The sequence below is a fragment of the Callithrix jacchus genome, chromosome 8, assembly GCF_049354715.1.
Source record: "Callithrix jacchus isolate 240 chromosome 8, calJac240_pri, whole genome shotgun sequence".
Taxonomy (NCBI): Eukaryota; Metazoa; Chordata; class Mammalia; order Primates; family Cebidae; genus Callithrix; species Callithrix jacchus.
This window is the reverse complement of record NC_133509.1, coordinates 134,734,757-134,751,128: the sequence shown is the minus strand read 5'-3', so window position 1 is coordinate 134,751,128 and position 16,372 is coordinate 134,734,757. Positions and strand designations below refer to the sequence as shown.

General features: G+C 41.9%; 1 protein-coding gene across 19 annotated transcripts in view; it reads right to left on the bottom strand.

Annotated features, from left to right (window-relative positions):
• EML1 (EMAP like 1) overlaps positions 1-16,372 on the bottom strand; it is a 213,286-nt gene that overhangs the window by 80,678 nt on the left and 116,236 nt on the right. For all 19 annotated transcript variants that reach the window (XM_009006534.5, XM_078335735.1, XM_009006535.5 and 16 more), the window contains exons 2-3: positions 15,698-15,880; positions 1,026-1,158 (exon numbers count right to left, since the gene is read on the bottom strand). In XM_009006534.5, the coding sequence (XP_009004782.1) occupies positions 1,026-1,158; positions 15,698-15,880 (316 nt within the window). The remainder of the gene's footprint in view (positions 1-1,025; positions 1,159-15,697; positions 15,881-16,372) is intronic.

The window sequence follows — 16,372 nt, the reverse complement described above, 5'->3', positions numbered from 1 at the left end:
TGCATCTAGAGTTTCTATTTTGCCTGATGAAAAAGTTCTAGAGATCTATTGTGCCACAGTAGATGTGTGAATATACTTAATACTACGAAACTCTTTTTTTTTATTATTGAGATAGAGTTTCACTCTTGTCACCACTACTGGAGAGCAATGGTACGATCTTGGCTCACTGTAACCTTGGTCTCCAAGTTCAAGTGATTCTCCTGCCTCAGCTTCCCACGTAGCTGGGATTATAGGCATGTGCCACTATGCCTGGTTAATTTTTGTATTTTTAGTAGAGACGGGGTTTCGCCATGTTGGTCAGGCTGGTCTCAAATTCCTGACCTCAGGTGATCTGCCCACTTCAGCCTCCTGAAATCCTGGGATTACAGGCGTGAGCCATCGCGCCCGGCCAGCACTACTGAATACTAAACTTAAAAATGGTTAAGCTGGGCCGGTGTCAAGCTCCTGAGCTCAAGTGATCCACCTACCTTGGCCTCCCACAGTGTTGGGTTTACAGGCATGAGTCACCACACCCGGCCCTAAAATCAAAATCTTTAAATGACAATTACAAAATAATACCAAAGTTAAGAGCAAACTGTGCTCTTTGTGACAGATAACATCCACATCTAGACTCCACTGTTAGGTACATTTTGAAAGTATGAGCTTGTCCAAATTGCTGAGAGAAAAATCTAAGGTTGCCATGGCAATCTGAATTTTGCCATGTTCCCAGTATGGGCTTGGGAACAGCTATTTATTTTTACCCAGGTTATACTAACATTTGGTTTTTCAAAAGAGAACTTTAAGTAAAAATACAAAACAGCACACTGTGGCTTTAGCCCATGAGATTTCAAAGACAACACAATTAAATCTAAAACAAGAAGAATAAACTTAACTAGTTCCTGTAATGGCAACATATGAAATGTTGGACTTTCATAAGCTTTAACTCAGAAGAAACTGTACAATGTCATTTTAAAAAGCAATACTCATTTTAAAATCTGAGAGAGAATTGCCTTTAGAGTTCACTTACGGGCCTTCTCCTGGCTCACCTTTTGGTTGCTGGCACAGCAGTTTCTTTCCTGGCCCCGGAAGGGGAAGGTAGAGAGCCACTAGGCTTCTTTGGTAACACAGTGCCGTTGTTGACAGTGGTTCTTAAAGGCAGGGTCTGCATCAGTGGTCTTGCTGTAGGACAAGCAGAAAAGGTCATCAGACTTTCCCCTCTGTAAAAGTAACATTTTACAGCAGGAGTCCCCAACCCCCTGTTAGGAGGATGAGGCCACATAGCAGGAGGAGGTGGGCAGTGAGGGAGTGGGCAACTCTTCATCTGTATTTACAGCTGCTACCCATCACGCATGCTACCACCGGGGCTCTGCCTCCAGTCATATCAGTGGCGGCATTAGATTCTCACAGGAGTGCCAACTGCCTTATCAACTGCACATAGGAGGGATCTAGGTTGAGCACTCCTTATGAGAATCTAATGCCTGATGATCTGTCACTGTCTCCCATCAACCCTAGATGGGACCATCTAATTGCAGGAAAACAAGCTCAGGACTCCTACTGATTCTACATTATGGTGAGTTGTATAATTATTTCATTATATACTACAATGTAATAATAGTAGAAAGAAGGTACACAATAAATGTAATAGGCTTGAATCATCCCAAAACCATCCCCACCACCCACCCCTACTTCCGTGGAAAAATTGTCTTCCAGTTTTCTTGGTGTCAAAAAGGCTGGGGACCACTATTTTACAGAATTTAAGCTACATAGAAAGGAAAAGGACATGAATTTTGAAATACCAGCAGCACTGACAAAGGTATAAAAGCAATTCCTTGGAGAAAGGATCATCTTTTCTTTTTTCTTTCTCTCTTTTTTTTTTTTTTTTGAGACAGTTTCACTTGTGCAGGCTGGAGTGCAGTGGCATGATCTTGGCTATCTCCGTCTCCTGGGTTCAAGCGATTCTCATGCCTCAGCTTCCTGAGTAGCTAAGATTACAGATGCTGGCCACCATGCCCAGCTAATTTTTGTATTTTTAGTAGAGACGGGGTTTGCCACATTGGCCAGGCTGGTCTTGAACTCCTGACCTCAGGCAATCTGCCCAGCTCGGCCTCCCAAAGTGTTGGGATTACAAGTGTGAGCCACCATGCCCTGCCAACATCATCTTTTCAACAAAGGGAACCTAGACACTAACCTCACACCCTACACAAAAATTAACTCAAAATGGCCCATAAAAATAAATTTAAAATGCAAAACTATAAAACTTCTAGAAGAAAGTGGTTTGGTGATGAGTTTTTAGATATAATACCAAAAGCACAATCAAATGAAAGAAAAGCACATCTTTCAATGAAAGAAAAAAACTGATAGCTTGGACTTCATTTACATTTTTTAAAATTTGCAAAAGCACTTAAAAGGATTAAAATACAAGGCATAGATTGGGAGAAAATATTTGCACATCACATATCTGATAAAGGACTTGTATAAAGAACATAAAAAGAACTCTTCAAATTCAACAGTAAGAAGACAAACAGCCTAATTAAAAAAATGGGCAAAAGATCTGAAAAGATACTTCACCAAAGAAGATATATACAGATGGCAAATAAGCATATGAAAAGATGCTCAACATCATTTGTCATTAGGGAAATGCAAATTAAAACAATAATGAGATACTTCTATACACCTATTAGAATGGCTGAAATCCAAAAAGACAGACAAAATACCAACTGCTGGCCGGGGTACCGAGCAACAGGAACTCTCATTCCTTGCTGGTGGGAATGCAACGCTGTACAGCCACTGTGGAAGACAGTCTGGCAGTTTCTTACAAAGCTAAATATAGTTTTACCATATGATCCAGTAATTGTACTGACACTAGGTATTTACCCAATTGATCTGAAACTTATGCCTACACAAACCCACATGTAAATATTTATAGCTGCTTTATATACAGTCATCAAAAACTGGAAGCGACCAAGATGTTCTCTGATAGGTGAACAGATAAACAAATTGGCCCATTCATACAATGAAATATGAGTCAGTGATCAAAGGAATGAACCAATCCACACCTGAAATCCACATTGCTAAGGGAAAGCAGCAAGTCTGAAAGGCTCCATGTTGGATGATGGCATTTATTTGACATTTGAGTCACGGTAAACTAAAGACAGAAGATCCATTGTGGTTGTCAAAGGTTGCAGGGTGGGGGTTGAATAGGCGACACACAGGAGGTCTTCCATGATGATAAAACTATTCTGTAAGACACCATCATGGGGGATATGTGACACGAGGCCTTGTTAAAGCCCAGAGACCCTTATGCCAAGAGTATATCTTAAAGTATTCAAATAAAACCAAGTAGGAGATGGGGAAACTCAACGATGGAATGAAGATTGTATAAGAAACATATGATAACCTCACCGAAGGTGGTGGGGGCAGGAAGGTGCTGGCCTAAGTCATACTGGAAATGAGGAGAGATTGCAGAGCTAAAGATAACAGGACCGCACATCAGCACTGTATTCGAGTTAGTAAGGCTGCTTCCCACAAAGGTGGGGGCTAACAATTCTGAAACCACTACACATGAACACCAGGATGGAACAATTAAGTGAAAGGATGGAGGATGGCAGGTCTCTCAGTGTTGGAGAGGGAGGTGATGGATAAGCAAGGGGAGATGGCAGGAATGAACCATGTACCACTGGAGCAGGGACATCAGTGTGGACTCAGGTTTGCCTTAACACAGATGCGGATATGTAATTATAAATACACAGACACATGCACAGGTTAGTAAAACACATGCTTCTGAGCTGTCTGCTGAGAGAGGCTGAAGCAATGACACCCAAGGCCTGAACTTTGGTTTCCAATGCCGTCACACAACAGAAGGAAGCAGCCTTCTGGGGAAACCGCTGCGTGCAGGGCTGGGGCAGGGAACACATATGAGTCTGGAGTCTTCTGTGGTGCCAGAAAGTAAAGATGTGCTCAGACAACACCACCACCAAAAGACACCACTTTGGTGGAAGTGAGTGAAATGGACACAGGACCTAACCGAAAGAGCTCCCGAAGGCCAAAGCTGGAACACTTTGAGCCAAAAAACAAATAACATAGTATTTGATTAGAACACAAAGTATGCAACAAATATCTGTAAGTTTACGCTACAGTATATATAAATAAATGATTGAGTAAATACATAAATGAAGAGAACAGACAAATCCCCATGCAGCTATATTCTGAATAATATATGTGGCTACCCCACCCTCAACAAGGTAGAACATAACTTGCCACTCCTTAAGTGTGGCTGGCACATACTGACTTCCTATAACAGCCCGGTGAGAAGTAACTTTCCAGCAGAGAGACCTGACCAACACTCCCTTGGCCAGGTGGCCAAGGTCAACATCCACAGTGATGAGCCATGTTGACAGCATGCCCTCTTGGACAGGATGTGCTGATGAGATGAGAATGGCCCTTGACCTCTGGGCTTTCCTCCCTAAAGCCCATACCCCGAGTCTATCCATGAGAAAAACATCAGACGAAGCCAACTTGAAGGACAGTCAATGAACTCTTGAACCAGTATTCCTCAAAACTGTCAAGATCATCAAAAACAGAAAAGACTGTCAGCTTGGAAGAGCCTGAGGAACTGGAATAACTAGAGATCGTGTGTTACCCTGCATGGGAACCTGGAGCAGAAAGGACTTCAGGAACAAACAGGGAATTCCAACAGAGCATGGCCATTAATTAATAATAATGTATCAATATTGGTCTGTTAGTTGTGACAAATGTCCCATACTAATGTAAGATGGTAATCATGGGAGAAACTGGGTACTGTGTCTATGAGAACCTTCTGGGCTTATAACTTTTCTATGAATCTAAAACTATCCTAAAATAAAAAGTTCATTTAAAAATGCTAGCAGAGGCCAGGTGCGATGGCTCACTCCTATAATTTCAGCACTTTGGGAGGCTGATATACAAAATTAACAAGGTGTGGTGGCGGGCACCTGTAATCCCAGCTACTTGGGATGTTGAGGCAGAAGAATCTCTTGAACCCGGGAGGCGGAGGTTGCAGTGAGCTGAGATCACATCACTGCACTCCAGCCTGGGCAACAGAGTGAGACTCTATCTCTGAACAACAACAACAAAAAAGCTAGCAGAATTTAATTCATTTTGTTCATCACAGAATTCAATCTGCCTCCATTTAAGGCTCTTAAAATATTACCAATGACAAAACTATATTTTATGCCAAATTTTTAACTTGCTAGAACTTTCCAGTCCCTAAAGCTGAAGGGCCAATCTTCTTTCTTTAAAGTAAAAGAAAGTGGGGCCTCCTCCATGCTCCCACACCACCTTGCCTTAGCCACCATCATCACACTTGGAATGCTAAATCCAATAGTTTGTCTATGCCATTGCAGGTTCCTTGAAGCTAGCACCTGCCCCCAGGCCTACACACAGAAGGGAGTCAACATATATTGCAAATTTAACTTGGTTCAATTTCAATAACAAAAACCTTGCTTCTAAGAGGACATTATGTGGCCATTTTGGAGTCACTACTAAGTTGTTCATTCTTTCTTGAGTTATAACTTCAAAATTCAATCTCATAATAATCTGTTACTGTCCTTTTCTCAAAAGAAGAAATAGAAAATAGGATTTTTAAAAGCCCATGAAATGAAAATCAGATGCCATGCATGTGGCATTCCCAGACTGTATAATACATTTTATATCTTAAAATATCATAGAGTAACATCAGAAGCAAATAGAATATTAAAGTTGTGATGAGAGATCATGAAAGAAAAACAGAGAGTGGGAAGAGGAGAGAGACAGGAAGGGGGAGGGGACGCACCGTGACTACTCTTGGAATGGCTATGAAGTTGGAAAGATCTCAGCTTCAGCAAGATCCAATTGCTACTACATCCCTGTCTCGATAACATCCTTGGGTTTTTGTAACCACTGACTGATTAAATAGCATCGTAACCCCCACCACCATCCTGCTTACTAAGCACCTATTTTGCCCATGCCATCATGCCAGGTTTCTTTCATGTCACCACAGGTCTAAAAATTATTAGCCACTCAAGGAAGAAAACCTGCCATAAGAAAACCTGGTGGAAGGAAAAATACCTCCTAGTGTTCAGCCTGAACAGGTGCCAGCGTGGATCTTGAAGATGGCAGGAAAAGAGGAGCAGCTGTCTTTAAAAATGCAGAAGTGACATAACGCTAGGGAAGGTTCACACACAATTTTCTGCTCCTCATGTGCTAAGATAAATGGATCCCTAGCTTCCAGATGACACTAAGATATGAGATATTCTTCTGGTTCATAAAAGCATTGTTTAAAAAAAAATTTTTTATATTGTTCATGGAGGTGAAACACAGCAACAAACAGAACCAAAAGGAGAATTTCTCCGATGAAAGGAGCCTGATAAACTCTGTGTTTAGCATGTATCTGGTACAAGGACTGCAGGATGGCTGGAATCCTGTCTCTGGGAGTCGGAGAAGTCCAGGTGAAGGAAGGCAAAGGCCCTCAAGGCAGAAAGGACTGGACTCATCCTCAGCTCAGCTGGAAGACACAGCCCAAGCCTTGGATCCTTTCTAAAATAAGGGCAGAGTGCTTATATTGCAGGGCTGCTGGGAGGATTAGGAATGAGTAATGCAAAGTTTCTAGCACAGTGCCAGCACATAGTAGATACTCTACAAGTGGTAGCCATTATCCCCTGGCTACATCCAGACAACAAAATGCTCTATCATGGACACTGGGTGCAATTGTGTATCCTGAATATAATGTGGAGAGAATGGAATGCTATAGTCAAGTGGTACCAGAGGCAGAATCAGAGCCAGTAAGAGCCCACGGGCTGCATCCTGCACACAAGGAGATTGGAGTAAGACCCCAGGCACATGCTCACATTCTCACCCAAAACAGCCTCTTACTTCCAGACCTTACACCAAGGCAGAGTGGGGTAGGTGGTGGAGTGTGGCGGAGGGGACTCAGGTCTGGGAGTTAGGAGCTGGGGTGTCAGTCCCTGCTGTGTCACCACCTAGTCATGTGACCATAGGCCGGGTCTTCTGGGTCCCATTTTCCTTACCCACTAAAGAAAGGCTTTGGTCAAAAATATTCCTTAAGGTATCTTCCAACTGAAATCTGTTATCTTTCATTCATGTGAGAAGAATGTTCTGTAAAGCAACATCTGAGTTTCTCAGTGAGTTCGCCTCTCTGAGGACAGACCCTACAACTCATCAGAAGTGAAGGGAGAAAAGCAACCAAGCTGAAGACTGGTTTCCAGTAATAGGTGCAATTATTTATGCTCAGCAGTTTCCTGTTGTATTTCATACTACTTAAACTACGTTGAGTTAGAGTCCCTACAATATGACTCCATAGTTTGGTAACTGAAAATCTAACTAGGGTATTTAAAATTCATAATTAAGCCTGAAATAAATTTTTTTTCATCATTCTAAATGGCTGAATTGGAATACCCAGACTTCAAGAAGTACTACCTGGCTGGGCACGGTGGCTCACAACTGTAATCCCAGCACTTTGGGAGGCTGAGGCAGGCTGATCACCTGAGGTCAGAAGTTTGAGATCAGCCTGACCAACATGGAGAAACCCTGTCTCTACTAAAAAGATATACAAAATTAGCTGGGTGTGGTGGTACATGACTGTAATCCCCGCTACTTGGGAGGCCGAGGCAGGAAAATTGCTTGAACCTCAGAGGCAGAGACTGCAATGAGCCAAGATTGCACCATTGCACTTCAGCCTAGGAAATAAGAGTGAAACTCCATCTCAAAAAAAAAAAAGAAGAAAAAGAAGTACTATCCATGATAATATATTTTCAAAACTACAGTTTGTATGAATAAATCTAGAAGTTCTAGTATAACTAGTCAAATCTACTAATGCATATTTTTATAATATTAAGTTGTAATCTCATGATCAAGAAATCCTTTAACTTACATCAACAACTTGTGGAATATTTGATATCTAAAACTACCATTAGGCCTAAAAACAAATTTAATTATGTAAAGCATAATTACATATATGCTTATATGAGGAAATCCAAAGTTTACTTTTAACATGCTAACCATTATGAGCCTAGCCTAGAATTCCTAATTATCCATTTCAAAATTTAAAAGATGTCTCTGTTTAGAATTGGAAAAGGAAACCTGTTTTTGCTAAGTTATAAGACACAGTAGACGATAGCTGAGTGCTGGAGAAGATGCCTGTCATCACCATCACCGACATCCAGCAAAATCACAGATGCATGTATCCTCTGACCCAGCACCCCTACTTCTAGGATCTGTCCCAAAGATACTGGTAAAAATACAAAGCGCCCTATGGACACAGCCAATCACTGCAGCACTATTTGCAAAACCAAAGCCTGTCACAGGGATTGGTTGAATACACTGTGGCATATCCTTGCAAGGAAGCACTATGCAGCTGGAAGAGGAATGAGGAGAGACTCTAGACACTGCAAAGGAACGCCTTGTAGGACACACTGCTAAGTGAAAAGAGCAAGGTTCAGAACAGGAGAGCGTGCTACTGGCCAGAAGCCTGAAGCCCTACAGCAGATTTAAGACGCTGTGTCTTATTGCATCGCTTTAAAAAGGTTTCAAAATTATCAAAAGGCACATGAATCAAGGTAGATGGGGCTGTCCATTGTACCATGTGTTTTTATTTGAATTCTTAGGCATGGGTATAGTAGCGTAAGAATCCTGTAACATTAAAAATTCAATATGATAGAAATATAAATGGGGAAAAAACATTAATGAGCTGATTTCATAAAGTTATTTATTAACAACTGAAATGCCCATTGACTGTAAATGGATACATCGAATGTTGCATACAGTGGAATATTACTTGACAATGAAAAGGAATGAAGTGTACTCCAAAATGGGTGAACCTTGAAAACAATTATGCTAAGTGGGAGAAGACAGTGGCAAAGACCACTTATTGTACGATTTCATTTACAGAAAACATCCAAGGTGGCAAATCTATGGAGACATGATGTAGACTAGTGGCTGCCAGGGGCTAGGAGGAGGGAGAACTGGAAATGACAGCTCATGGGTGAGAGGTTTCTTTTCAGGTGATCATGATTTTCTAAAATTAGATAATGGTGATGGTGTTACTTTTGTGAATATACTAAAAATCAATGAATCATACATTTTAAAAGGGTCAGTTTTATAGGATATGAATTATATTTCAATAAAACTGCTATTAAAAAGTCATTCACTGAACAGTTAGGGAAATCTGAATGCTGACTTGCTATTAGATGAAATTAAGAAATTATTAGTTTTTAAGTGTAATAATGTAAACTTTATTTTTATCTTGCTTTTATTTATTTATTTATTTTGAGGCAGGGTCTTGCCCTGTTGCCCAGGCTGAAGTGTAGTGTGTGACCTCAGCTCACTGCAGCCTCGACTTCCTGGACTCAAGTAATCCTCCTGCCTCAGCCACCAGTGTAGCTGGGGTTACAGGTTTGCACCATCACACAAGTCTAATTTTGGTGCCCAGACTAGTCTCTAATTCATGGGCTCAAGTGATCCACCCGCCTCAGCCTCCCAAAGTGCTGTGATTACAGGCATGAGCCACCACGGCCAGCCATTATGGACCTTAAAAAGAGTCTATAGCTTAGAAATACATACTGACATGTTTACAGTGTCTTAGACTTGCTTTAAAATAATCCAATTTGGGGTGAGCAGTGGGTGGGAAAGGGTCATAATGAAAACTGACCACATACTGATGAATGAGAAAGGCAGGTAAAGGTACTTTTCTTTCTACTTTTGCACACATTTGAGAACATTATTATAATACAAAATTTGAAAAGTATTTTTTAATCTCTGAAAAACTACAAACATTTACTAAACCTTTTTCTACAAATCACTATAGAATACCTATCTAAATGGGAGAGGGCAGTTAATGAGAGAAACAGAAGAAACTATAGTATGTTCTAAAAGGGCAAAAGAGAAAAGGTGGTTTTTGTTTGTAATTTGCCCATTTGTAAGGAGAAAGGGCAGTAGACAAGAGAAAAAGCAAAAGCCACTTGCTCCTTACTTTTGGTTAACCAGGATAAAGAACTAAGTTAATTACTCATTAATGTTATTGACTGCAAAGAGCTTTAAAATTTTAATTTCTCAGTTGCACCTACCTAATAAAACTTGTGAAGAGACCATAACATAATATTTCACACAATAATGTGCTGAATATGATGTAATGTATTTGGCACACTTTGCAAATCAAATTAAACCTTGAAAAAAGATTTTCGAATTTCATTCATGTTGGAATATTTGGTTTGACGTGAATAACGCTAAGTTAAGGAATACCTCGAGAGGCATGCGCAGTGAAGCCATGCAGACGGCAGAAGGAACGTGCCAGCCAGGCCTTGGGGTCCAGGCCCAGATTTCACCCTTGTGTAGCCTGGGCAAATCACTGAAACCTCCTAGAGGCTGCATTCTCATCTGTAAAACGGGCACAATCATACTTGCCTCATAGGAACATGGAGGGGTGAAAGGAGCTAATACACCCGAAATGCCTGCTGCAAAATCCAGCCCTTAGCCAATATATGGCAGCTATGAGTAGTATTTTGGACACCAGTGTTAAGTGCCAGTGTAGCACAGGCTTCTCACAGCTTAAAGTCTGTGGGCGGCTTTTGACAGTGGTTGCCGAGGCTATGTTCCGAGGCTCGCGGGTTTCGATGTCTTGGAATGGCACGACTGACTTGCTTGTTAACCTCTCCAACAGAAGCCTTCTGGTGATATTTAGTAATTCTCTGATCCATTAATTAATGGAGCCAATAATTAATATAATTCCTTGATCTTCTGATTCACAGGTGCGCTAGTTGATACAACTGATTCTAAAGGGTGGAAAGGCATATTGAAGTATTTCATATTAAAGTTCTTTAAAAGGGAAGCTGCTTAACTAGTCTGAACAGACAAGCAAAATGTCCAATGGGAAATATGGGCTACTCATTGGTTAAGGCATAACAAAATGGACAATCCCAGATACATGGCACAATGACAATATTTTAATCTCCATTTTACATTTTAAAAATCCCTGCACTAAAATGAAAATCAGCTGCATAGGTATACAATAGGTTGATTGAATTCCAAACCACAGTTCCTTGTCTTCTTGAAAACACATGTGAGCACACCCCCGGCCTCCTGACATTTGCCATGAGCCTTGCTGCTGACCTCAGATTCAATGGAAAGAAACAAGTCATTTCTAAAACACAAATTTCTTCTGCTTATTAAGAAATACACACCACAGAACATTTAGAAACTAACTAAAAGTATTTAAAAATTCATAATCCTATTACTCAGGAAAAACCTGCAAATTACTTTGGCTACACAGTACTTCATTCCAGTCTTCTTTGCATATTTTGTCTGTTTCGTTGAAATGATACAGTATATACAGTCTTGTAGCCTGCATTTGACTCAATGCGATGCATAGGCATTTTCTCTCTTTTACCAGTAACACAACATTGTTAAAGGCTACACAGCATTTAATCACATGGAGGCAGCATCATTCCCGGCCATGCCCCTGCTGCTTGCTGCTCCCTTATTGTTTCCAATCAGTTTTTCTCCACTGTGCACAGTGCTGCAATGAATTCCTTATTCGGACATCACTTTTCTGTATTTACACTCACAACAGCAATATCAAAGGGGTCTGTTCACTGTATCTGCTGCCAGAGTATTGCCCCACTCCAACCACAACTCTGAAAAACTTTTGTATTAGCAAGAATTTTAATACAGGCCTTTGTGAACTGTTTGATTCTCTTTTCTCCGCTGCATGGTAATCCAAGCTCAGCAAAGTGGAAACATTCAAAGTCATTCTATCCAAGGGTAAGTCCAACATGAACCAAGCCAGCTTTGTGGGCTGAGGGTCACCATAGTGAAGGTGTGTGACATGGTAGCCTGTTCTTCACTTCATATTTTTAAAAATACCAAAGGAAAAGGAGAAAGCAGAGTCCGGGGGGCTCACAGAGAGACTGAGGAAATCCTAAGACCCAGGGCAGTATCTTCAGGGGAAAGAAGACCTGGGTAACTGGTACAAGCAGGCCAACCGCAGGGACAGGAGAACAAGTTACAGCTCCCTCTCTACAGACTACCTGTCCACAGGCCCAGCACATGATGGTGGGCCTCAATCTCACCCCATTTCAGGAAGCCTTGACCTTAGTTGTTAGTGAATTATTTCCATAAACCTGAAGTTCTCATTGTCATACTAGTCAAGGCATACAAAGAATGATATAGTCAAAGCTTAGAGGTCAGTATTATTGTGGAAAGGAATCAGAATGATTATCTATGGCACCGCAGGTACTAGTGAGGCTAGTGTTGACTGCAGTCTAAAAACTAGGTAGGGGCTTTGGCAGCAGAAAGACATGCACTCCTCCCACCCTGGCTTTGAGCAGGACTCCCAGTGAGCACCTGCCTGCTTCTTGGCAGCACAGCCATCCTAGCATTGGGAAGACACCCAAACCTCAACGTACTGAGTATGTCCTGAGCTTTAAAAAAACAAACTCTGGGATGGGTGCAGTGGCTCACGCCTGTAATCCCAGCACTTTGGGAGGCTGAGGTGGGCAGATCATGAGGTCAGGAGATGGAGACCATCCTGGCCATGGTAAAACCCTGTCTCTACTAAAATACAAAAAATTAGCCAGGTGTGGTAGTCCCAGCTACTCGGGAGGCTGAGGCAGTGGAATCACTTGAGTCCAGGAGACGGAGGTTGCAGTGAGCCAAGATCGCACCACTGCACTCCAGCCTAGAGAAAGAGCAAGACTTCATCAGAAAAAGAAAAAAAAAAAAAACTAACTCTGGGGGAAAAAATTACTTGATATTTAAAAATAAGAATGCAAGTCAGATGTGGTGCCTCATGCCAGTAATCTCAACACTCCGGGAGGCCGAAGCAGGTGGATCACCCAAGGTCAGGAGTTCAAGAACAGCCTGGCCAACATGGTGAAATCCTGTCTCTACCAAAAATACCAAAAATTAGCCAGATGTGGTGGCACGCACCTGTAGCTCCAGCTACTCAGGAGGCTGAGGGAGGAGAATTGTTTGACCCCAGGAGGCAGAGGCTACAGTAAGCCAAGATCAAGCCACTGCACTCCAGCTTGGGCGACAAAGCAAGATCCTGTCTCAAAATAAAAATAAGAACGTCATGTGTCCAGGCTACTTCAAGTCTATATGAGGATGGCAGGCCAAAATATTGTGAAGTGATAACTGCATGGCCACTTAAAACCAAAGGAGCTTCACCTAAAATCCATCTTGCCTAAAAGATTCCCTGCCCCTACCATGACCACAGAGACCCAGCTCTAAAGACAGACAAAGATGTAGGCGCCAGTTCCCACAATGCCCACATGACAGCTCCCTCAAAGATGACTACAGCCAGAGCAGCTGCTGCGGGCACACCCCCTCTCACAGGCACACCCCTCGTGCCCATTTCCACTGTCCTTTAATTAGCTGCACAGAAAGTAGGGAGCCCAAGGTCCCTCCATTCAGGGGATGCAACCCACTCACCTGCCTTCTTATGAATCTTTTTTTCTCCTTCTTGGTGTGACCGTCTGGCAACTAAGCTTTGATTTACTTTCAGTTAGGAAAAGAATGTTTATAAAGAAATATCAAATAACTATGAAAAAATTTACTTCTCTGTGCAGTTATGAAAATCAAACGTCATTCTTTTTCTTTTTTGAGACAGAGTCTCGCTTTTTTTTTGAGACTGCACTCTGGCCCAGGCTGGGGTGCAGTGGTGTGATCTTGGTTCACTGTAACCTCCGCCTCCCAGGTTCAAGCAATGCCCTGCCTTAGCATCCCGAGTAGCTGGGACTACAGGCGCCTGCCACCATGCCCAGCTAATTTTTGGATTTTTAGTAGAGACGGGGTTTCATCATCTTGGCCAGGCTGGTCTTGAACTCCTGACCTTATGATCTACCCACCTTGGCCTCCCAAAGTGCTGAGATTACAGGTGTGAGCCACCACATCCAGCCATCAAACGTCATTCTTAATCAAGAAAACAAAACCCTTGGACATGTCCTGTTATTTTTTTTTTTGCCTAATTTTCTAAAAATAAGGAAGTTTCAGAAGTCTGAAGTTTTATATAAAGCAGCTCCTTCAAATGTACCCTTTCGGACACAGCAGTCATCAGATTCATTTTTGAAAAGCTGGGTAGGTCAAGAGTACTTGAAATAATGCAGTTTCTATTTAAAATACTTCAATCACTTTGTAACTCAGAAGGAAAAAAGATTACTTAAAGTGATTACTCAAAATGCAGACATCAGCCCGACAGGTGTAGCCATCTCATACGGAGCTGGTGGTAACTACCTGGGACAATAAAGAAATGGATTTCTTCCCACGGATGTGTGAAAACGCAGCCAAGTACTTGATCAAAAGTCTCAAAGATGCAACCTTAGACAGTCCTCCCTCCTGACTCCAAGGAAAATACACATTAACTGTGAAATAATTTGTTAAACTGAAATAACAATGAAAGGTGGTCTTTTTGTTTGTTTTTGTTTTGAGATGAGGTCTTGCTCTGTCACCAGGCAGTGGTGCTCTCTGCAGTCTTGACTTCCTGGGCTCAAGCAATCCTCCTACCTCAGCCTCCTAAGTGGTTGGAACCGCAGGCATGTGCGACCACACCCAGCTAATTTTTAAATTTTTTGTAGGGATGAGGTCTCACTATGTTGCCTAGACTGGTCTTGAACTCCTGGGCTCAAATGATTCTCCCGGCTTAGCCTTCCAAAGTGCTGGGATTACAGGCATGTGTCACGGTGCCCAGACAATGAAAGGTATTTTTAAAGGAACATCTAAATGTTGTCATCTAAAAAAAATGTTTTAGCCAAAGGCATCTTAGAGCCAAGACAAATTCTCTTTTCTACAGTTAGTCACAAGGAAGAGTGATTCTGACTGGAGCCCCGCACAAATTTATGGTAGACATGAGGGCACCAGCTAGCAGGACAGAAATTTTTTGAGGCGTTTTATTTCCAAAATTGTCTAATTGTCTAAGTCCATGATCTTACAAGAGGATAATGCCAAAATTACTGATCACAAATATTGCCTTTTAATATCTCATTCCAAGAGCCACAGGGACATGAAATGATGACTTAAATTTCCCAGAAATCTACCAGGGACAGAGCTCTGTAGCACATGATGCCCTTGAGGACCCCAGAGGAGATTCAAAAGGAACGGTGGGCTTTGCATGGGAGGGGCTTGCTTTGCAGCTAGAAGATGGGAAAAGCTAGTGATAACTGAGGATTCTGAGCTCTCAAAGGGAGGCCCGCCACTCCTGCATCCCCAGGGCTTGACTCAGAGCTTTGAATGTGGCATGTGATCAAGTGTTGCCGTGCTGAACTGAATGATAGTATATGCTAAGCACATGCAAAGAGATGAGAGTTTTTTTTTGTTTTTTTTTTTTAAAGCTAGGTGGAACAACCTCCAAAAATAGCCAGAAGGACTGTGGTTCTTTCTGCACGCTCTGTCCATCCCAGAGAATCTTGATAAACATCTGCTCTCAGCAGTCCATTTGGACTGTTCCTTCCTTGACTCAATAAGCATTTAATGATCACCTACCAACGTATATCACTGGGCTATACAATTCACCAACATCAAGCCCCGACATAATATTATACATTGTGTGATTATGTTGACAGTGGTAAGATTGTTTTAATGTAGTTCTAAGTTTTGATTCTCATCAATATTAAAGAGCACAATGTGTTTGCCAGAGCAAAATTCTGCCACGAGACCTACTCTACTGAAGTTCCTGGGTAACGCCAACGCCCACCTTTGGTAGGTCCTTTCCTATTAAGCACAGCCTGCTGTTCCTCAGTGATGTTCAGCCGCCGGACCACATCAGCTAGAGCCGATTTGAGCAGCTGGATGTCATCTTCTTGCATCTGAACTCTCTGCTCCAGTGAAGCAATGCGGTCTGTCACCTCCATGCTACTTGCAGCAGATGCGCTGTCATCTAAACCAAAGAAAGGAACGAGTGAGTTTTAGATGCTCCCCAGAAATCAGATCTATAAGCATACTCTAGCACATTGTTTTAAGCCCATTGTTTTAATACAATAACACTTACGGACTAAAGATACTGCCCTTCTGCAGAAGTCATGTGAAATCTTTTACTGTGTGTAACTACAACTCTTCATTCTACAATGATCTTTTCATTCTCTACATTTGCGGTCTTCATTTTCAAGTGTGGTTTTAATTCTACTTTTTTAATGCAGACTAACTTGTTTTCAGCGATACCAGAGAACCTTAGCAGTAGAAGGCATGCTGGAATACGTCTACTTCGCATTCCCACACATTGCAGAAAGCGTCTCCATGGTCTTCCAGCTTCTGTTCCAACTACATTAACTGACAGGTAGGCTATACAATCACAAGGCCACCCTATCCGTCAGTCAAGACTCTGAAGGATAAAACAATACGAGTTTGGCAAGCTACTCTTACAATTACGGTA